Source organism: Panthera tigris, chromosome A3 (genome assembly GCF_018350195.1).
Source record: "Panthera tigris isolate Pti1 chromosome A3, P.tigris_Pti1_mat1.1, whole genome shotgun sequence".
Taxonomy (NCBI): Eukaryota; Metazoa; Chordata; class Mammalia; order Carnivora; family Felidae; genus Panthera; species Panthera tigris.
This window is the reverse complement of record NC_056662.1, coordinates 102,166,391-102,189,035: the sequence shown is the minus strand read 5'-3', so window position 1 is coordinate 102,189,035 and position 22,645 is coordinate 102,166,391. Positions and strand designations below refer to the sequence as shown.

Below are 22,645 nucleotides of genomic sequence, written 5' to 3'. Positions count from 1 at the left end.
TCTACTCAGGCACGATTTACCTGTGAGTTGCTCCAGCAGGTAGTTTTTCTTTTTTGAGGATTTGTTTTCAGAGTCCTTTACAGGTCTCGTGTTTTTGTTTTGTTTTAATGCGTGTTTCTTTATTTTGAGAGAGAGAGAGAGAGCGAGCATGAGCGTGTGTGTGTGCGAGTAGGGGAGAGGTAGAGAGAAGGAGAGAGAGAATCCCAAGCAGATTCCTTGCTGTCAGCCGACATGGGGCTTGAACCCACGAACCGTAAGATCATGACCTAGGCCAAAATCAAGAGTCGGATGCTTAACCAAATGAGCCACACCGGCACCCCTCGTTTTTGAGGATTTTAAAGATTTTTTATCCCCAAAGAGACCCTACTCCTTTCCCCAAAGGCATTTGATATGCCTTTCAGCACAATAACGTAGTTGATATTTTAAAAGGACTATAAAGTCATTTATTTTCAGGGACTGAGGCAGCAGCCTGGGAGCTCCCAAGCCTTGGGATGTGAACTCACACTCGCTTCCATCTCACAACGTTATTACCACTGGGTGTCAAGTTGAAGGCTTACTAAAGGAGAGTGCTGTGGCAGTGGTCCCCCGGTAACCAGAGGGGGCCAGCTCCTGCCCGTCTGCCCAGGCCCGGCCCGCCACAGCTGCTCCAGGAAGGATGTAGGGGGGACGTGTGAGCAGCTGTTCCCATCATGGCAGATGCTGTGCGGTTCTCTATCACTCACTGCAGCCTGAGCGGCCGAAGCAACAGCTTCTTTTTCATCTGTCTGAAACCAAAGAGCATTTTCACAAATGACACTTGGAATTTCCTTCTAAAGCATTTCAGAAGTGGCTCTGAGTTTCCAACTAAACAAAATCTAAATCCAACCTGTCCCAATTTGGCGACTTTCTTTCCACAAGTGCTGACCATGGGAGGCACCAGCCGCGGGCAGAGGAAAAGGTGGAGAGGCTCTGTCTCCCCTCAGCACACCTTCACAGCACAGCCGGCGTTCAAGCCGCCTTTCTCCACTCCCAGCTCCCGCCCTGGTCACACCACTGTCATGTCAAGGTTGTGCCTCCACTCCATCCTCCCTCACACCCGGCCCTTCACGCTCAGGCTGCAGCCACTGGTGCTGTTAATGCGTAAATCGGCCACCTCGTGCTTCACCGCAAACCCTCACTTCAAACCCTCTCTCGCTCCCTGTTGCCTCTCTGACTTCATCCCCAACTGCTTTCCAGCTCTCCTTAACATTCCTCAGACCTGCCAGGTACACTTCCACCACAGGGCCTGGGCACCGACTTGTTCCCTCTGTCCTTTCTGGATATCTGCATGGTTATGCCTTCCTTTCTTCACCTCTGCCCCCGTGAGGCCTACCCTGACCACCACATTCACAATTGGTCCCCTCCCCTGTCATCCCCAATACTACTCCCTACTTTTTTCTTCTACATGACACTTACCACTTCTTCTCACACTGTGCCTGCTGCTTAAGGACCTTGGTTGTCCATGGTCGCCCCTGTTAGAAGGGAACTTCCTGAGAGCTGGGTTTTGTCTGGTTTGTTCACTAGTTATACCAAGTGCCTAATATAGTGCCTGGCACATGGTAAGCACTCAGTAAATAATTTTTCATTGGTTCATTTGTTCAAGAATTATTTATTGGGCACTTACTGTGTGCCAGGCACCAGGCTGATGCTGGGGCCACATCAGGGATGCAAGGCCAGGCAAAGTCCCAGCCCTCTCGAACTGCATTTGGAGGGAGAAGACTGACAACAAACATGGAAACAAATACATGGAGAAGTCAACTCCAACAATTACATATGCTAAGAAGAAAGCAAAGTGAGCTCATGGGGTAGAGAGTGCCTGGGGGGTGGTTTAGCTAAGCAAGGTGGCCAGAGAACACTCTGGGAGGGGGTGGCGTTCGAGCTCAGACCTGAAGAGTGAGAAGGAGCCAGAGAGGAGAAGTTCTGGGGAAAGAACATTCCAGGCTGAGAAAAGAGCAAAAGCCAACGCCTAGAGGTGGGCTTAATCCGGGCCTGTTCAGGAGGCCTAAGAAACCCGGTGAGGCTAGAGTTCCGAGAAGGCAGGAGTGGGCAGGTCAGACACACCTGGGGGGGGGGTCCCAGTTCTGACCCCACCCCCCCACGCTTCGCAGCCCTGCACACAACACTCAACGTCTCTAAAGTGCCAGCTCATCTTTCACTAAGTGGGCATGTATCACCCAGGCCCGCGAGTGCTTTGAGGATTCGATCGGACACAGAATTAAAAATGTCCAGCACTGTGCACAGCCTGGAGGAGGCACTCAGCACAGGAGCACTTGAAGATGAGAAGCCTTGTAACTGAGATGTTGTAACTCAACTGAGGTTGAGTGACCACGGTCCTTCTTTTTGTCCTCACAGTTTCCTGCCCTGCTCTGAACGCCCCTCTGGATGGCAGAAAGTTTGGAAGCAAGTACTTAGTGGATCACGAAGTCCATTTTACCTGCAACCCTGGCTTCCGGCTGGTTGGGCCCAGCAGCGTGGTGTGCCTTCCCAACGGCACCTGGACGGGGGAGCAGCCCCACTGCAGAGGTACAGCCCCTCCTTCCCACCTCTGTGGGCTGGACCCGTTGCAGCCCAGCAGGGCTCTGCTGGGTAGAAAGGGTCATCCCCTGGGACACTTTCTGCCTGATTCCTCTACCATTCCTCCTCTGCAGAATAGTGGCCAACATGCCCGATGACTCACCTCCACACCAGGCCTGGGCTGGCCTGCGTGAGCTCTGCCAAACCCTCTCAACAATTTAGTCTTGTTTTGCATATGGGGAAATTGAGGCATGGAGAGGTGGAGGAACTTGCCCAAGACCACACAGCGGGGGGGCAGGCTAAACTGATTCACTCCCAGACACTCTGACCCCAGAGTCTATGCTCCTCAACACCTTGCTCTGTTCTGGACACTGGTGATGGGTTCTTACCAATGTTCTGGGGCTGTATTTTGCAAGGCCGTTGGTGACCTGTAGGGTTAGGGAAATTCTCAAGTGTCTTTTGTGTCTGCTTTGGGACTTGGTGTAGACTGGCTCCAGGAGAGACTACTAGGATGGAGGGCAGGCATGAAAAGGTTTCTCTTCTCTCTGTGCTCAGCTCAACAGCAGTACTTTCTTGATGTAGAGGAAAATCAGACTTGGCACTCATGATCTCTGGGATTTTCAAAAGAATATGGTTAGAAAGTCATGGACACCAGTCGTTTTTAAAGCAGGTCTCATAGGACATCTGCTGGGACAGAATGTCCCTGATTTTAGCCCAAGAGTTGAAAGGGAAATGCACATTACATAAATAAGTATGTTGTCAAGGGCAGTGTAGAGAGGACTTTGAATGCATAAATAACTTGAAAACATAAAGGAACATTAGAAAATATGTCATCTCTAAAGACAGATCGTGTGGATTGACCTGCGGAGCCCAGGGCAACCAGAACCACATTCGTGGATTTAGACTTCTATTTTCTATCTCTTGGGAAATACAGATGCTTTTAAGGTTGATTACAGGTACCAGCTCTCAGACCTAGCTGGGAACCAGCCAAGAAATACAAGCCATGTCACTGGCAAACACACCAGGGAAAATGCCAGTATCTGGATATACCCTTGACCCTGAGAAGTCTCCATCCAGGGTAAGCACCTTATGGATGATAAATATGGCAGCAGAGGAGGTGAGAACACAACGACATCTCATTATCATTGCTTTGAGTGTCTGTATTTTTAACTTACGGATTGAATGACGGACCCCAGTTGATTTCTTTCTGGCGGCACTCAGGTGCTCCGACGGCCACATCATCCTCTGCGGGGTGCCCCCTACATCTTACCTGACCATGCCTCTGACCATGGAGGCCCAGATGGCAGTCAAGTCCCCACTGCCATAAATGGTGCTGGCAAGGTCTTCTGATCTCTCCTCTGTCTCCAGGCTGTCTCTTTGGGTTTGCAGTCAGGGGACAGCTGGCTGTGTGCTCACTTCCTTTGAACCGAGCACTACCATGCTGCTCTTTAAAAGGGCCACACCAGCCCACTCTCCCAGCAGTGCTGGGTGCAGAAACAGGTTTTGCCCACGTGCTGTTTTCTGTCTTGCTCGGGTATTGTCCACGTAGTCGGTCTCAGTAGTGACGTGCATTTACAGCGAGCACGATGTGGTTTAAATAAAAAGACGCATTCATCAGAAGGGATAGCTGGCAGAATGCATTTGTAGGCCAATGGGTAAGGAACATCAGAGGAACACAGTCACAAGGAATAGCTTGAGCAAAGGGCCGCATAGGGGCTTGACGAGGGTTGGAATGCAAAACGTTCCCCGCAGCCCAGCTCCATCTTAGCAGCTTGACTGGGCGCCTCCGCAGAGGACCCTGGGCACATCTGCCAGCTCCCTCTTGAGCTTGCACGTACTAATTACGTAATAGTGTCCGGCCTTCCTGCAGCAGCACCCCTCAGTGGAAAAGAGCGTCCTAGTGAATCATGACATGTGTGTCGTGGTTCTCGAACTTTCAGGTGCTCCAACATCGCTGAGAAAGCTTATAAACGGCAGGCTCTGAGGCCTCAAAAGACCCGTTGAGTCGGGTGAGACCTTTATAGATGGTCTTAGAAATCTACATTTTCAATGTGATTCTGACATTAAGTTTTGAGAAACACCACTTTACTGGTTCTTGCCACTGCCAGAAGCAGAAAAGATCTTGAAAACTTTGAAGCGCTGATGCATTTTAGGCCCTCACCAATCAGAGTAGCTGACTGCTATAAGCCGACAGTGGGGCTATGTCCCGACTGTCAGCACTGGCCAGGCAAGACATTCCCGCACCTGCTCACTTACACTTGCATTGACATTTTGGGAAGGCCAGGCTAGCCCTTCCTTACAAAGATCAGGGCAACCAGCCGCACGGAGCAGTCTCCTTTCCTGAGATGTGGAGATCAGACTTTCCGTGGAGGACCAATGCCAAGTGTGGCCAGCAAGTCTCCTGGCCCTCCTCGTTGTCCAATGTAGTGCACCTCCTGACTCTCACCCGTGAGCTCATTCCAGATCTGCCGCGTGTTCTTTGTCTCCCCTTTCCCTCAGCCTCCTTCCTGGCCATCTGTCCTTCCCTGACCTCCATGCCGAGGACTGCTTGGCACAGCCCACCCTGGACTTCTACTGGGGTCACATTTACTATCTAAAGCCCGGGAAAGATTGTCTCCAGTCCCCACGGAGATCTCAGATGGATTTCTCATCTGTTTAAGTGTAAACTAGGTATGGGGGCTCACCCTTTGGTGGTGGGAAAGAAAACTCTGATCTGTCACCGCCCAGGGTGCAACTCGGGTTAGGGTGCCTGTGTGGACACTTCTGTCCTCAGCAGGAATTTGTTTGATTAATGGATGCCGTCTCCAATAAGAGCCTCAGAGGGATTCCACCCAAGCCTGTCAAGAAGGAGAAATAGAACCTCGATCTGTTGTTTGGTGACCTCTTGTAACAGTGTTAACAGTGTGGGCAGGACTTGGGCTGGGGTTCAAAAATCCAGTGACCTCCACACACACACCCCTCATGGTGGCCCTAGAATTTTCGTGACGCGTGCCTCCGCTTCATTTCCATATGCGCAGTCCTGTGGTCATTGTGTTGTGACCACAGAAGCAAAGGAATCTTCTTAATCACAGGGGATTCATTTCAAGACCCAAAATGTCAGAGACAGTGAAAGATTTAGCAGCTCTTTAATAATTGCCCCTCACCCCATCCACAGTCAGCTGCTTGGAGAGAAGGTGATGAACCCAACTTGGCATAGAAGGAAATTACACATAATCCTGCCATTAAAAGAGCCCCTTGGGCAGAGGTAGGCTCTGGAGCTCCAGAATGGAAAGCAGCCATTTAGCTTCCTGGATTATTTCCCTTTTTTCCTTTCTTTCTTGGAAGGGTATGTTTTTAAGATTTGAAGCTTTCTGAATTGGGAGAATCATAGCCACGGGCTTTGTTACTTTGACAACATCGGTAACCAAAGAAAAAATTTGAGGGAAATAAATAACTTTTTCTCTTATTCCTATGCTGGGAAAAAAGAATTGTTTTTGGTAGTCATCCCCTCCCCTCCACCTTAAAAAAAAAAAATGTTTATTTTGAGAGAGAGAAAAGGTAGAATGGGGGAGGAGCAGAGAGAGAGGGAGAGAGAGAATCCCAACGCAGGGCTCTGTCTCAATCTCGTGACCATAATGAGGTCATGTCCTGAGCCAAAATCAAGAGTCGGACACTTAACCAACTGAGCTACCAAGGCTTCAAAAAACACCGCTTTTTAACCTTTATTCATCCATTCAACCAATTTTCATCGAACATCAGCTACGCACAAAAGATTGCAACAAGTGCTAGGGATTCCCACTGAGTCTAAGAGACACTACCCAACCTCGTGGGGCTTAGCTGTTAAGGTGGAAGCAAGCAAAACAGAGACGAAAATGCAAAGGTAAAGAAATGGGGGTGTGCGGTCAGTGCCCTGAAGGGATCTAAGAAGGGGCTGAGAATAAATATGATGGGGGCAGGAATAGTGGCAGACCTCTCTGAGGCAGTCACAGGGATGCAGAGATGTGAAAGTGTGTGTGTGGGGGGTCTAGTCATGTGATGAGCGGGTGAGTGGGTGGGTGGCGTGGGGAAGAGTCTGTTCCAGGAAGAGGGAATAGCAGGTACAAAGAGGCCCTAAGGAAGGGAAGAATTTGGTATGTTTGAGGAAATGAATAAAGAAAGTACACGACCTTGCTCCCGGAACAGGTGTGAGCTGAGAGTGAGCAAGGTGAGGTAGAGAGACGCACAGGCCCGCTCTTGCAGCCTTGGAGGCCATGCAGAGGCCGGATTTTAGTTTGGACACAATAAATAGGTTTACAGAGAGAGGTGTGGTAATTGGATTTGTGTGTTGCTGCTGTGTAGAAAGTGACCGGAGGTGACAGGAATAGAGCCGGAGAACCACTTAGGGGGCTACTGAAGTCCAGGGGTGAGATACGGCAGAGGAGATTGAAAGTAAACCTAGAGACAGAACTGATGGAACTTTCCATGATTAAACCCATGTGGGTTGTCTACATGAAAGAGAAGTCCAGGCTCCCCAACTCCGCTTGAAGGTCGGGGTGCATGGTGTCATTTACAGAGATACTGAAGATCGGGTACCCGGGTGGCTCAGTTGGTTAAGCGTCCGACTTCGGCTCAGGTCATGATCTCACAGTTCGTGATTTCGAGCCCCGTGTCAGGCTCTGTGCTGACAGCTCGGAGCCTGGAGCCTCCTTTGGATTCTGTGTCTCCCTCTCTCTCTGCCTCTCCCCTGCTTGTGCTTTCTCTCTCTCTCTCTCAAAATTAAATAAGCATTAAAAAAAAAAAACCTGAAACCAGAGATACTGAACACTGAGCGACAAGTGTAGGTTTGTTCTTAACCACCCTGCTTGGGGTGGGGGGCGGTCATTGATCAGAGCTCCATTGTGGACACATTAAGGTAAAATGTCTATACGACATCCTGGTGGAGAACCGTTAATTGAACCCATGGCTACCATCGAGCAGAACACCATATCACCATTCCCAGCGGGGACTCTTCGGCCTCTGCCCACTGCATCTTAGTATTAGAGTTACCCAGGAACACACAGCACGGTCAGGCACCAGATGGAGCCACACTTGGCTCTCACAGGGAAGAGACAGAGCGAGATCAGCCTCGGTAGTGGGCGCCGGTCCAGTGTGGCTGGCGGGTCTCTCTCAGCAGCTGACACGGGGCAGTTCTCGGGTGTGTACCCCTCTCGTGCTGCAGGGGAAGGACCCCCAACCCCTTCCCACGGAGTCTGAAAGATTGAGAGCTGAGGGCCATTGACATACACACGTAAGCAGAACAAAAGAATACTCTTGGAACCCGAAACAGGGAAAGAAGTCTCCCCCAGGCGGTGGTAAGCCCTGCACAGGCCGTGGGCTCTTTGCCTCATGTTAAGGAAGCGGTCCAGTCCCAAGGCCTGTTCTTATTCGGCCAAGTGGGGCTCCAAAGACTGCCCGAGACTGCCTTTCCCAACACAGAGGTCAGGTGGAGGGTGGGAGGGAGGGAGCTGGTGACATACTTAGATCTACAGACGGTGGTAAGGGCACCAGTGAGGAGAGGGTAGAGACAGAAAGGAAGTGGCTCAGGGCCTGAAGGGCACTGAGACATCAGAGGGAGACGAAGGCACAGGAGACAGGAGGAGCCCATGTAGACAAACCTCAGGAGACTGAAAAAGCAGGGCTGAGGCACCAGATCGGGTGCTTGGGAGGCTATGTTGCAGTCAGGGCAGAGCACGGGTCACTGTATAAGTCCTTTCCTCAGAGGCCTTCAGAAAAGGATTTGAGGAGAAAGAGCTTCCTCTGATACAGTAGCCACTTAGCTACTGAGTGACTGGCTGGCTGATTTACGGACTGATCGAATGAATGAATGAGGGATTATGTTAAAAAAACAAAACAAGAAACTAAGAACTTCCTTCCAGACTTTTATCTAGGTGTATATATGCAAGTTTTACATATCCAACAACATTTGTGGTTAGATATTAACAGAAGTGAGTCTTCATTAACTCTTCCTTCCCAAACATGACCTTCAGTGATTACAAAGCACTTCCCTCTAAGGGAACTATTCTAGTTCTACTGAACTATCCCTTTTTTGTGCCTGGTTTTTGTAATCATAAATAATGCCAAGACAAACAATCTTAATACATTTTTTGCAGTGGAAAAAATTTTGTTTCCATAAAGCCAAATTTACTGAATCAAAAGGACTGTTTATGTTCTTTTACATACATATATATATTTAAATAGAACTTATCTTTTTTTAAATTAATTTTATTTTTTACATCCAAATTAATTAGCATATAGTGCAACAATGATTTCAGGAGTAGATTCCTTAGTGCCCCTTCCCCATTAAGCCCATCCCCTCTCCCACAACCCCTCCAGTAACCCTCTGTTTGTTCTCCATATTTAGGAGTTTCTTCTGTTTTGTCCCCCTCTTTGTTTTTATATTATTTTTGTTTCCCTTCCCTTATGTTCATCTGTTTTGTATCATAAAGTCCTCATATGACTGAAGTCATATGATATTTGTCTTTCTCTGACTAATTTCACTTAGCATAATACCCTCCAGTTCCATCCATGTAGTTGCAAATGGCAAGATTTCATTATTTTTTGATTGCCGAGTAATACTCCATTGTATATATATACCACATCTTTATCCATTCATCCATTGATGGACATTTGGGCTCTTTCCATACTTTGGCTATTGTTGATAGCGCAGCTATAAACATTGGGGTGCATATGTCCCTTTGAAACAGCACACCTGTATCCCGTGGATAAATACCTAGTATTTATACAATTGCTGGGTTGTAGGGTAGTTCTATTTTTAATTTCTTGAGGAACCTCCATACTGTTTTCCAGAGTGGCTGCACCAGCTTGCATTCCCACCAACAATGCAAAAGAGATCCTCTTTGTCCGCATCCTCGCCAACATCTGTTGTTGCCTGAATTGTTAATGTTAGCCATTCTGATAGGTGTGAGGTGGTATCTCATTGCGGTTTTGATTTGCATTTCCCTGATGATGAGTGATGTTGAGCATTTTTTCATGTGTTGGTTGGCCATCTGGATGTCTTCTTTGGAGAAGTGTCTATTCATGTCTTTTGCCCATTTCTTCACTGGATTCTTTGTTTTTTGGGTGTTGAGTTTGATAAGTTCTTTACAGAACCTGGATACTAACCCTTTATCTGATATGTCATTTGCAAATATCTTCTCCCATTCCATCGGTTGCCTTTTAGTTTTGCTGATTGTTTCCTTCGCTGTGCAGAAGTTTTTATTTTGATGAGGTCCCAGTAGTTCATTTTTGCTTTTGTTTCCCTTGCCTCCAGAGACGTGTTGAGTAAGAAGTTGCTGCAGTCAAGGTCAAAGAGGTTTTTGCCTGCTTTCTCTTCGAGGATTTTGATGGCTTCCTGTCTTACATTGAGGTCTTTCATCCATTTTGAGTTTATTTTTGTGTATGGTGTAAGAAAGTGGTCCAGCTTCATTCTTCTGCATATCCTGTCCAGTTTTCCCAGCACCACTTGCTAAAGAGACTGTCTTTATTCCATTGGATATTCTCTCCTGTTTTGTCAAAGAGTAGTTGGCCATATGTTTGTGGGTCCATTTCTGGGTTCTCTATTCTGTTCCATTGATCTGAGTGTCTATTCTTGTGCCATCGCTGTGGAAAATTTTAAATGCACAGAAGTAGAAAGAATGGTATAACGATCCTCACACACTCAAATACAGCAAATTCCTTAATATCTTTAAATACCTAGTTAGGGTGAAAATTTCTCCAGTTGCCTCATGCTTTTTTAACACTTTGGTTGAACCAGGGTCCACATAAGAGCCACACATTACAGTTGGTTGATCTGTCAGCACAGAGTTTCATGCGGGGCTCAATCCCAGAACTGTGATATCATGACCTGGACCGAAGTCAAGAGTCAGACACTTAACCTACTGAGCCTCCCAGACGCCCCTCTTACTCCTTTTTAGTCTACAGTCTCCTCCCCTTCCTCCTCCTTCCTCCTGCCACCCTGCCTCAGTCTCTTCTAGTTTATTTGTTGAAGAAACTGGTTTGTTTCCCACAGCCTTGATTTTGTTAACTGCATCCCTGTGGGGTCATTTAACATGATTTTCCAGTCTCTTTTTCTTTCTTTCTTTCTTTCTTTCTTTCTTTCTTTCTTTCTTTCTTTCTTTCTTTTCCTTTCAGTTTTATTAACATCCAGCACTGTGTTAAGCTTAAGATGTGCAGCATAACCACCTGACTTACATACATTGTGAAATGGTCATCACACCAAGTTTCCTTAGCACCCATCCTCCCATATACACACGCAAAAAGAAAAGAAATGGTTTTGCCTTTGTGGTGAGAATCTACTCTCTTAACAACTTCCCTGTATATCGACACAGCAGTGTTAGCTACAGTCACCATGCTGTACATCACAGCCTCAGTATTATCTATCTCATAACTACAGGTTTGTACATTTTTGGTCTCTGTATTTCTTCTTGTTTTTTTTAATTTTTTTAATGTTTATTTATTTTTGAGAGGGGGGCAGCGAGGGGCAGAGAGAGAGGGAGACAGAGAATCCAAAGCAGGCCCTGCATGATCAGCATGGAGCCTGACGTGGGGCTCGAACACATGAACTGTCAGATCATGATCTGAGCTGAATCGGATGCTCAACCGACTGAGCCACCCAGGCGTCCCTTGCCTCTTGATTTCTTAAAAACTGGCAGTGAACTCCAGAGGCCTGATGAGATCCAAGAAAGACTTTTGTTTTGTGCGGGCCGGACAGCGGTAGATGCCGTTGCGGGGAAGCCCGAGCCATCCGCCATCCTTCATGATGCTGTGCCTTGGGGAGCCTTACTGCTGTCCTCGTGCAGACGGCTCTGCAGCCTATTCCTCAGGATGCGCTGAGGGTAATCCCCCGAGTTCTTGCTCTTTCAGAAAGAGTGCAGCTTTCCCACTGGGCGCCAGTTTGGACATCACCTGCCTGTCTTGCGTCTTCTTTCCTTGAGTGTGTTAAATATGCCTCTGTGTCTTCCGTCGTAGCTGATTTTGCTGTTGCTGCCATAAGTATCTTGGTCTTCTCACCTGGATGCCCAAAGGATTTTTTCTTGGTCTTTGAAATCTAATCATCTTCTTAGGATCCACCCCAGTCCTGGCTTTCCTGGGCTGGCTTTTCAACAGGAAGTCTCGGTGGCTGGAGCACACTGGCCCCTAGGAAGTCCTGAAACCTCCCAGGACATAGCCTGATATTGAGGAGACTCTAATGGGAGGAGGATCCAAGTGGCTCAACAAAGAATGTCAGTGCACACGAAAGGGATGGCCCAGGGAGCGCGAGAGGAGCACAAAGCGGGCAGCGCGGAGAAAGCATGAACCACACTGAAAACAGCCACGGAAGCGCCAGGTGGACAGTCAGGAGGCTGGACCAGCCATATAGGAGAACGTGTTTCCTCTAAACGTGAGTAACAGAAAAGGACTCTTGTCAAATCCCATACAAACTGTTATAAGGGGAAAAAAAGATAGAATAAAAAGTCTCTACAGACAATGAGGAAGTGCCAGAAAGACCTGGCCATAAAATGGATGAAGACTATTACCTGGTATTTCTAAACAAGCTGAAAGAAATTTGAAAAAGATAAAAACTGTGAAAGGACAGCACAAATAAAAACTAGCAAGCCTCAGAAATGAGGTGATTGGAGAAATGGAAAATCTGAAACGAGATGACAGAACACAGGAAAGGATTATAAATAAACGGGAAGAGAGCAGATCATGTGCGTAAAACATGCGGCTCGGCTCCCGGGAAATAGTAAGTGCTCACTAAACAGCAGAGTTCAACAGGATCATCCGCCATGCTTTTGGCTAGACAGTCTCTCCTCAGCCTCTGCCCATGCCCTCTGTACGGCCCTGAAGCCACCCTGCACAGCCTGGGACAGATGTGAATGTGATGACAGCTATACTTCGATCAGGACACAGATGGGGCACCAGGACTGGGCACTGGGCTATGGAATGCTTCTCACAATGTACCAAGATAAGAAATTACATCTGTATGGAGCCTGTCTAGAAACGAAAATCCTGGGCAACAAGATCCAGACGGGGAGACAGAGAACAGAGTCCTGGGCCACCTGTACATTTCTCTGTTGAGCTGATGACCACCCCCCCCCCCAAAACCCCTGCCCCACCAGGTGCAGCCAGGCCCGGTCCCTTCCACTGTAGGATCAGAGGGGAGAGACAATGGCGCTCGTCCCACTGGGGCCAAATCGAAGGCTACTCATGTTCACACTCTTTGGCTCTCGGCCCACAACATCACGGACTAGTGGTCTGCTTGCTTTCAGACTCTGCTAGACAGCAGTGTTGGGGCCAGGCAATGGGCAGAAGCGGGAATTCCAAGCTCTGTGGCATATTGTGTACAGTGTCACTCTAGACACATTCCTAGAGACCAGTCATCTGAGAACAGAACGTATGGGGAGAACACAAGCAGGCTGAGGTTACTGAGAAGCTGAAAAAGCTCCTTCCCCAGGAATAAGCAGCATTTGGATGATCTGGGTCCTTTCACAACTAACAGAAACCATACAATAGTCTGTATAACATCCCAGCTCTGAAGAGGCAGAAGGGAAGCCAGCATCCCAGCCAACCCACCCACAGCAAGGCTGCTGTTCTCATCAGGAGCAAAGCACCCTTTCTTCCTCTTGATAGATACAGCAGGAAAGGATGCTCATATGCCAACAAGGAGAGGTTTCCAGCTTCCTTTCCTGAGATGCTGTGGTCAACTCAGTGAACTGACAAACCTCTCTCTTTGGTAGAAAGGGCCTGTGCTCTCTGTGCTTTAAGACTGGGCTTAGGGGTGGGGCACCTGGGTGGCTCTGTCGGTTAAGCGTCCAACTTCAGCTCAGGTCATGATCTCACAGTTTGTGGGTTCGAGCCCCGCATCGGGCTCTGTGCTGAGAGCTCAGAGCCTGGAGCCTGCTTCAGATTCTGTGTCTCCCCCTCTCTCTGCCCCTCCCATGCTCACCCTCTGTCTCTCAGTAATAAATAACGTTTAAAAAAATTAACAAACAAACAAAAAAGACTGGGCTTAGGGGTGCCTGGGTGGCTCAGTCGGTTAAGCGTCCGACTTTGGCCCAGGACATATCTCATGGTTCATGAGTTTGAGCCCTGCATCAGGCTCTGTGCTGACAGCTCAGAGCCTGGAGCCTGCTTCGGATTCTGTGTCTCTCTCCCTCTCTGTGCCTACCCCACTCGAGCTCTCTCTCTCAAAAATAAAAATAAGCATTAAAAAAAAAAAAAGACTGGGCTTAAGGATTCATAACACGCAGATGTGGCCTGAGGGTTTTTAAAAAATTATTTTTTTTTCTAATTAGAAAATTTATTGTGGGAAAGGTCGTTGTGGGAAAATGAAAGAGTAGAAAAAAAAGTGTAAATGAAGAAAAATTGCCTGTAATCCTACCACACAGAGAGAAATCCATTAAACTTTTAAATCTATATCTCTTTCTATATATTGCTTTCCCACAGGACTGCTGTGTGTATGAGCAAGGAACATTTCCCTTTTCCACCACTTAGGAAATGTCGAGAGTCAAAAAGTCTTCCTTGGTTGCACAGGAAATGAGTACAGGAGAGCTTCCGGGTGGGAATTTGGAGAGAGCTGGTTTTCTCCTTCTCCGGACACTGATGGACCATCTATCACTCTTATAACTCCCCTGAAAAGGTGTTCTTCCTGGGTGCTGGCTGCTAAGGGCAGAGTTGAGGACAGTACAGCTTGACTCAAAGGCAATGTGGGTTCATGCAGTGGTCCACCCTGCAAATTAGAAAATGGTGCCTCTGGTGGAGAGTGGCTGGCTGACGGGCCAGCTCCTGCAGGCAGAGCCCCAGGCAAGCTCCTGGTGTGTAGCAGGGTATGTGGCTTGCCGAATGGCGGGAGAGTGGAAGCTGAAGTCCTCCTGCCATGTAAAGAAAAGTAACCCATCTTTGGTTTGAGTTCATTTTAGAATCAGAACTCAACTACTTCTATTTGAAAATTATTTGTTCCTAGACATGAGCGAATGCTCCAGCCAGCCTTGTCAGAATGGCGGCACGTGTGTAGAAGGAGTCAACCAGTACAAATGCATCTGTCCTCCCGGGAAGACGGGGAGCCACTGTCAGCACCAGGCCCAGACAGGTACGTGGCCGCCGTGGGGCTGGGTGAGGACGTTCCACTGTAGAGCGAGGAGCACCCTGGTCACGGGTCACCACACGCAGATGTGTCAGGAGCTCAGTTCCCCACCCGAGAGTGAGCTTTCTGTCCCCTGATCCCTCCAGTTCCTGCTGTGGTTATCTGAGATGGAATGCAGGTCTCCCGTGTAACCGGAGTTTTGATCCTTCGCATGTAAGAAAACGCAGGTGGAGGTACTGACCCCTAATGTAAGAGCTCCCCAGACTGGGAATTTGGCCTGAGAAGCTTCCCTGCTCCACCTTCACTCGGTCAGCATTTCCTCTGCAGATCAACGGAATGGCTCTTCCTTTCTGATGCTCCCAGCAAAATCAGCAGTTACTGATACAGGCCAAAGTACCCTCAGAGCTGTGCACCAGACATCTGACTGGTGGGAAGCTCATTATCCACATCTTGAGTCCCAACACGTCCCTAGCTAGCAGGTCTAGAGGCCACATAGTGGCTGTTTTCACAGATGGCAAGATAATCCAGTAAGATATCTATGAGGGTCCCCCCACTGTGCTGTAGCCAACGTTTCTTAGATTAAAAAGTCAAATCCTAAAGCTGTCCTCTTTCTTTGCCAGAAAGCCCTGGAGTGTCCCGTCCGGTTGTCTGGGTTTCGGTGCGGAATCTCGGTGTGGGGAGGAGGAGGAACTGGTGGTTAGCGCTAGTGTCCAGAGAGTAGGAGCTTTGTCGGTACTTGATATTCTTGCATCAGACTCCGTCCAAGGCCAGTTTTAAATATTTTGCCCCCAGAGAGCTGCCGCTTAATTGTCTTGGTTCTGTTCAGCTGACTCAGCCTCACCGGTGCTTTTTCGGAATGAAGCTGCCCTCCCCAAGAGCCCGGAGGCCTCCTTCCAGCTCCCATCCGGGGAGCTGCTCTCCGTGGAAACAGTCCCATCGCCTCTCCTCCTACTTACAAACAGGAAAGAACAAGAAATGGGCCTTCTTTCAAGCCAAATGTGCCGGCCCTAGACCCTGAGTGTCCTAAACCCCACATGTCAGGGTTGGTGCCGCCAGGACCTGTAGGCAGTTGCTCCTCAGGTGCGACTTTATATTTAAAGATTTCCCCACAAGAACCTCCCCAGGGAAGGGGAGGAGGGAGTGGGCAGGTGCGTCTGAAGCCAGTGGATGTCCTCATGGTCTCCACGAACAGCCCAGCAGAGGCCCGGTTCTTGCTCGCCTGGAGCCTTCCTTCCCATCATCTCTGCCCGTGTCTTTCCAGCTCTGAGGGGGAGCCCCTCTCCGAATATCTTTTAAACATTTTTTTAAATGTTTGCTTATTTTTGAGAGAGAGAGCACACAAGCAGGAGAGGGGCAAAGAGGAGAGACACACACAAAATGTGGAGCAGGTTCCAGGCTCTGAGCTGTCAGCGCAGAGCCCAACACCGGGCTCACACTCACAAACCTGAGATCATGACCTGAGCTGAAGTCGAATGCTTAACCGACTGAGCCACCCAGGCGCCCCTCTCTGAATACTTTTTAAAATCCGTTCACCTCAGGGTGCCTGGGTGGCTCAGTCGGTTAAGCTTCCGACTTCAGCTCAGGTCATGATCTCCCAGTCCATGGGAGATTCTGTGCTGACAGCTCAGAGCCTGGAGTCTGCTTTGGATTCTGTGTCTCACTCTCTCTCTGCCCCTTCCCCTCTTGTGCTCTCTCTCTCTCTCTCTCTCTCAAAAATAAACATTGAAAAAATCCATTCCCCTCTTTTTTCCCTATTATAGTAAAATATATACAACATAAAATGTACCATTTTCACCACTATAAGGGTACAGGCCAGAGGCATTAAGTGCATTTACATTAGACAGCCCTCACCACGTCTTCCAGAACTGAAACTCTGCCCCTGAAACAGTACTTCCCTTTTCCCTCCCCTCCCAGCCTGCCCCACAACCACTCTACATGCTCTCTATGAATCTGACTACTCTGAAGACTTTGCATAAATGGAGTCCTCCCCGTGTTGTGTCCCCGCTGAAGAGGTTCAGCGCCATTTCTTTCACCACCTGTTCCTCTCCCACCTCCCCTAACGGTAAAAAGCTGTAAATCTTTTGAAAACTTTCAAAAACTAATTAAAAAGATTTTTGTTTCTGATTGGAAAATTGATGTCCTTGGTTTAAAAATGAAAAGCTTAGATTCCTTAGAAAGGTATAAAAATTACAACAACAACAAAGAACCCCCCAAAAGTAGTGTTTTATATTTCATAGTTTTAGGGGCATCTAGGTGGCTTAGTCAGTGAGGCTCTGACTCGTTTTTGGCGTAATGATCTCGCCATTTGTGGGGATGGAGCCCCGCCTTTGAATGAGCCTCCTTGGGGTCTTTTCCTTCTCTTCTCTTCTCTTCTCTTCTCTTCTCTTCTCTTCTCTTCTCTTCTCTCTTCTCTCTTCTCTCTTCTCTTCCTCTCTCTCTCTCTCTCTCCCTCTCCCTCCTCGCCTCCCCTGCTCGCGCTCTCCGTCTCTCTCAAAATAAAAATAATAAATAAATTCCCTAGTTTCAAACTCCAGGCATCACTGTTAGCATGCTGGTGTGTTAAGCCTTCTGCAGAGAAAACGGAGATTTGACCCCGCTGCGGTCCTTCTGGGCGCAGCCGCGTGGCCTGCGCTTCCTGCCCTGGGATTTGCGGCCGGCTGCGGCCGGCTGCGGGTTTCTGGTTAACGACTTGCCTTTCCTTCCCGACTCCAGCGTAAGCCCTGACGAGGGGGCGCGCCCCCGGCCCGGCCCTCCTCCCGGCCCCTGCCCGAGGTTGGGCGCGCGGCGGGTGCGCCAGGGCCGGGCGCTGAGGGTGTCTTGTCCCCGCAGCCGCCCCGGACGGCAGCGTGGCCGGCGACCCCGCCTTCAGCCGCGCGCCGCGCTGTGCGCAGGTGGAGCGGGCGCAGCACTGCAGCTGCGAGGCCGGATTCCACCTGAGCGGCGCCGCCGCGGGCGACAGCGTCTGCCAGGGTAGGCGGGGGCTCTGGCCCGGAAGCGGGCGGGACTGGGGGGGGGGGGTGGGGGAGCGAGGACGGGGCTCCCACCCGCCGCCCTGCCCTCCTGCTGCCCGACCCAGCGCAGGGGACGGGCAAAGTCTCAGAAAGCCCGACCCGCTTTGCGTTTTAGGTAAGTGTCGACCTGATGGCTGCTGAGACTAGACGTTAGGGGCCATCGTGAGAATTAAGACTGGAGAAAGCAGCCATGGGTGCCCACACTTGCTCCCATGCCAGAACTCGAGCACGGTGCCATCCAAACCACGGACACTCCTCTAGAAGGGCCTTGAGGCCCCTTGTCCCCTCCATCCAGCTGCAGTGACACGGGCAGGTGGCAGAGAGGAGCTTGAGTCCTTGTGCTGGCGAGACAGGCCCCCTGAGCTGTGCAAGGGTCTGGGACCCAATTCCCTGGTCCCCTCTCCACTTAGCTTTACAGACCCAGCCACTGCAGCTAACCTCTCCTAATACCAAAGTGCCTTCTAAGAACCACTCAAACTAAGCAGGCCCAAACCTGAGAATTGGCCGGTTGGTGCCAACTACCTCATTTTACAGCAGCAGAAATGAGAGCCTCTTAATCCATGCCCAAAGATGAGGCCAGTTGAGGTGGGGCTGTGATCCAAGCCAATAGTCTGGGCTGCCGGCCCGATCTGCCAGCCTCTGCAGGGTCCTTTCTGTTAGTCTTCAGCCTTAGAGGAACCCATCTAGGGTCTACCACGTAGGTCCCTCTCACCCCTCCCTTCGGCCCTGTGGGCCCTTGGCTGGGGAGGAAGGGGAGCACACCTGCTCTTCTTCTGGATGCTCTGCTGGGGACGGGCTTTCCCTATCCCACCAGGCCCAGCCACTTAGCCACAGTGGCCATCCCCTCCAGGAATTGAGGTGTGGCCATCCTGGGTCATGGTTGGTGGGTGTTCACCACATGGCTCCTGCTCATACTGGGCACTTCTGTCCCCAGATGTGAATGAATGCGAGCTCTACGGGCAGGAGGGACGCCCCCGGCTCTGCATGCACACCTGTGTGAACACCCCGGGTTCCTACCGCTGTGCCTGCCCCAGCGGGTACCGGACCATGGCCGACGGGAAGAGCTGTGAGGGTGAGTGATGCTGCTGCAGAGGCAGGTGGCTGCAGGGCTCAAGAGAGAGCCTGGCTGGTCTCGAACAGCAGCTCTTAGCCACTGGGGGAGAAGGAGCAGGAGAGAAGGCAGAGGGCGTCTCCATGGCCTGAAGTGCAATGTGAGAGAAGAGGTGGCTCTCCAGTGACATCCTGGTGGGAGCCCCACTAGGGGCTCTGCAGGGATCAGAGGAGTAAGTAACCGGGACTGGGGAAGGAGAAGACACCTCCATCCATCCATCCCCCAACCAACCATCCATCCCTCCCTCCCTCCAGCCATCTATCCCTCCATCTGTTCATCCATCCCTCCCTCCCTCTATCCATCCCCCATTCATCCATCCCTCCTTCCATCCCTCCTTCCCTCCATCCATCCATCCATCCATCCATCCATCCCACAAGTACTCAAGAAGGCAGGCCCAGGTAGGATTGTGCAGACTGGGAAGAAACAGCTTCCAGCTGGGGTGAAGGCAACAGCAGAGACTTCCTGTAAGGAGAGTGAGGACATCTGCATTTGGGGTGAGGTGAGCGGAGTAGAAAGGCTTTCCGGAAGATTTGGCTCCTAAAGGGCCTGATAATAGCCATCGAGGGGAGACTCTGGGGCGCTCAGGCTGAGGAGGAGGCAGATCTGAGAGAAGTGTTGTGACCTGTGACTGGTAATGCTCCTGTGCTTCTAGCACGTCTGTGATGGGTCTACCCTGAGGAAGGACAGGATCCCGGGGAGGTGAGCTCCCCAGCAGGGTTCTCCAGCACTTCCACGAGAGCTGGATTTCAAATAGCTAAGGATGACACGGTTTCCTAATTTGAAAAATACGTTTTAGGTATTTAGAAAGCTCACCACATTCCAGTGCCTGTTGAGGTTTTTCATGTGGTCTTGTGACAGAAGGGACATCGGGATTTTCACCCTCCCTGGGGTGTCCCTTATTTCAGACGTCGATGAGTGTGTGAGCCCCCAGCACGTGTGTCCCCGGGGAACCATGTGCATCAATACCGGTGGAGGCTTCCAGTGCGTCAGCCCGGAGTGCCCCGAGGGCAGCGGCAACGTGAGCTACGTGAAGACGTCTCCGTTGTGAGTATAGCCAGGGCCACCCACGGCCGGGCGCATACGTCCCTCAGCCAGGCCTCCCAGGGTGGGTGGGCCAGATTCTGCCTCAGTTCTTAGGAAAAGGTACAGTTATATCCAAGGAAAGATGGAAGGCGGGAGCTGGGAGTCTGGCTTCTCTGAGCTTCCGTTTCCCTTCGGTGGTTGCATTTAGTGCCTTGCTGCTCTGTGCAGCAAGAACCCAATTTGCCCTGATAGGGGTACAGTTCCAAGTGCTCCCTGCTGACACGGAGGATGACTGAATTCTAGCCACCCTGCTGCAGCACTTTTGGGGGTGGGGGCCGCTGGAGGGAAGACCACTGTGGTCACATTACCAGGAGGCAGAGACATATTACACAGATTTGGGAGAAGATCGTTTTCTCGTGTTCACATGACTGGTAACTGGTAGGTTCCAGTCACTCTGCATTATATTAATCTGCTCTTCCTCTGAGATTAGGAACTTTGATTTTCAGGAATCTCAGCATGTAGTAGTTTTTGTTTTCAAAAGGTGAGAGACAGGCCTTTCAGGAGAATAACTACAACTATCACAGAGTGCATGTATTTTCTTCTGAAACGGAGATCACAAGAGCCTTAGCATTGTCTTTAGAGTGAATTGACTTCACAAGCTCAGATGCCTGAATTGCTTTTTGCACTGTAGCAGACAGAATAGAAGCACTGAGAAAGTCAGTGGCACTAAAGAGTGGCAGTTACTTCCTGAGCCCGAAGGCATCATGATCTTCCTCAGAAGTCACGTAGTGAAGGGACTGTATGTCGTAGCCTTCGGGGACAGCCCTGCTTAACAGCCAGATACCGTATTCAACCTGCATAACTGTGATTATATGGGTCACTGAATTGCATCTGTCTTTTATGTTGGGTAAGGTAGAGAAATTTCAGAAGCACTTCCACAAGATCCTGATTCCAAATTGTTAAGAGAGACAGGGTTCCCTCTTTAAGAGTAAACACTGGGTGTTTGGAAAGTTCGCCCCATATAGAGCGCCACATTCCAGTGTTGGCAGCTACCTGCCGGGGTCCCACCATTACTGAGAGAGGTCTCGGCACATGTAGAAGGGGCACCTGGTTTGAATACCAGGACCATCACTAGTTAATCTTCCCCAGCTTTAGTTTTCTGTGAAAACTATAGTAACAGCATATATAAATATACATGCACATCCACACACAAGTGGGTCAGGGGAGCACCTGTGCCCTGACCACACCTGACACCACCCATGCTCCTTTGCCTGTGGCTCTGAGCACCTGTGGTGAGGAGCTGGTGGCTGGGGAAGGTCATTCTGCTGGCCTCCGCCAGAAGGCAGTGGGGCAGGCGAGCCAGGTCAGGGCAGCCCTTCCTGAGTTTCGCCAAGGCTGACTCCCTCCACTTTGCCTCTCCGTTCCAGCCAGTGTGAGCGAAACCCCTGCCCCATGGAGAGCAGACCGTGCCGTCACTTGCCCAAGACCATCTCCTTCCATTACCTTTCTCTGCCCTCCAACCTGAAGACGCCCATCACGCTCTTCCGCATGGCTACGGCCTCAGCCCCCGGCCGACCCGGACCCAACAGCCTGCGGTTTGGGATCGTGGGTGGGAACAGCCGAGGCCACTTTGTGATGCAGCGCTCAGACCGGCAGACGGGGGAGCTGATCCTCGTCCAGACTCTGGAGGGGCCTCAGACGCTAGAGGTGGACGTCGACATGTCAGAATACCTGGACCGCTCCTTCCAGGCCAACCATGTGTCCAAAGTCACCATCTTTGTGTCCCCTTATGACTTCTAAGGCAGCTGTGGGATCACTGCGGTGCAGAGATCTGGGCTCATCTCTCTTCCTCAGAGATTCAGCTGTGGGCCCTGACTGCGACAGACCTCTCTCCCCACCCTGCCCTGCCCCTGCCCTGTCCCTGCCCACCTGCCCACCTGCCTGTGCCCCCAGGTTTCTAGGGCACCGCGCACACTCCTCCATGGAGTGGCACAGAAGGGCAGCCACGGGACCCAGACTGCTGCCATCACCGTTTTCTTTCTGCTTTAAGCTCTTCCTGTAGATTATGCACTAACCTTCTCAAGTCTTTTTTACAGGGAAATGGGCGGTTTTTCAAAATGCTGGGTGAATGGCTTTGTGAGTTTGAACCAGCTGGGGAGGGAAAAGCTTATGATATGTGTCTGAGATGACTGTCAGCCCTCTGCATTGTTGTAGTCAAGCCTCTAGCATGCTGAGGGCCGGATCATGCCCCTGCACGTGTGGGCATAGGGACTGGGTCTCCTGCCACAGCCCGGCGTATTGTTCTTGTCTGCATTCCCTTCTGTGACATGCCTGCCAGGCTTCTCATCAGAAACCCGTGGCAGGGCCTGGAACCCCTGTGCAGATTCTCCTAGACCAAGGAACCAACATTAAAGCATAAGTTCTGCCTGAAGTAATTCCCTTTTGAGAACTCGTATCTCAGAACATAACCTGGTATTATAACAGAAGAAATAAAGTCTGTTGCTCCTACGTGCCCACCTGGCTGTTCCTGAACACGAGTTAGCCCAGTTCCTTCTAGGAAGGGATACCTGGCTCTCTTCTTGTCTAGGCTAGACCCACTGGGATGAATGAAGAAGAAAGAAAACATGGAGGTGACCTTGGGATAGCTCCACCAATAGAAATTTTGCTTGGCCAGATGAGAGACTGGTAAGGCAACATCTGGCCATGGTGAGTTTAAGAAAATGTTTGCGTTTACTTTGATCCCAGGGCCTTCTGTTTCTTCTTCTTGTTTTTTAATTTTTAAAAAGTTATTTATTATTTGAGAGAGTGCATGTGTGGGGGAGGGGCAGAGAGAGAGAGAGAGAGAGAGAGAGGGAGGGAGAGAGAATGCCAAGCAGGCTTGGCGCTGTCGGCATGGAACCCGACGTG

At 50.2% G+C, this 22,645-nt stretch overlaps 1 protein-coding gene across 1 annotated transcript in view; it reads left to right on the top strand.

The window, feature by feature from the left end:
- The window catches only part of FBLN7 (fibulin 7), a 49,388-nt gene extending 27,069 nt beyond the window's left edge, over positions 1-22,319 (top strand). Inside the window, exons 3-8 of the mRNA XM_042982003.1 lie at positions 2,371-2,541; positions 14,474-14,599; positions 17,423-17,563; positions 18,539-18,676; positions 19,621-19,759; positions 21,166-22,319. Of these exons, the coding sequence (XP_042837937.1) occupies positions 2,371-2,541; positions 14,474-14,599; positions 17,423-17,563; positions 18,539-18,676; positions 19,621-19,759; positions 21,166-21,538 (1,088 nt within the window). The 3' untranslated portion in view covers positions 21,539-22,319. The remainder of the gene's footprint in view (positions 1-2,370; positions 2,542-14,473; positions 14,600-17,422; positions 17,564-18,538; positions 18,677-19,620; positions 19,760-21,165) is intronic.
- Positions 22,320-22,645: the final 326 nt, after the last annotated feature.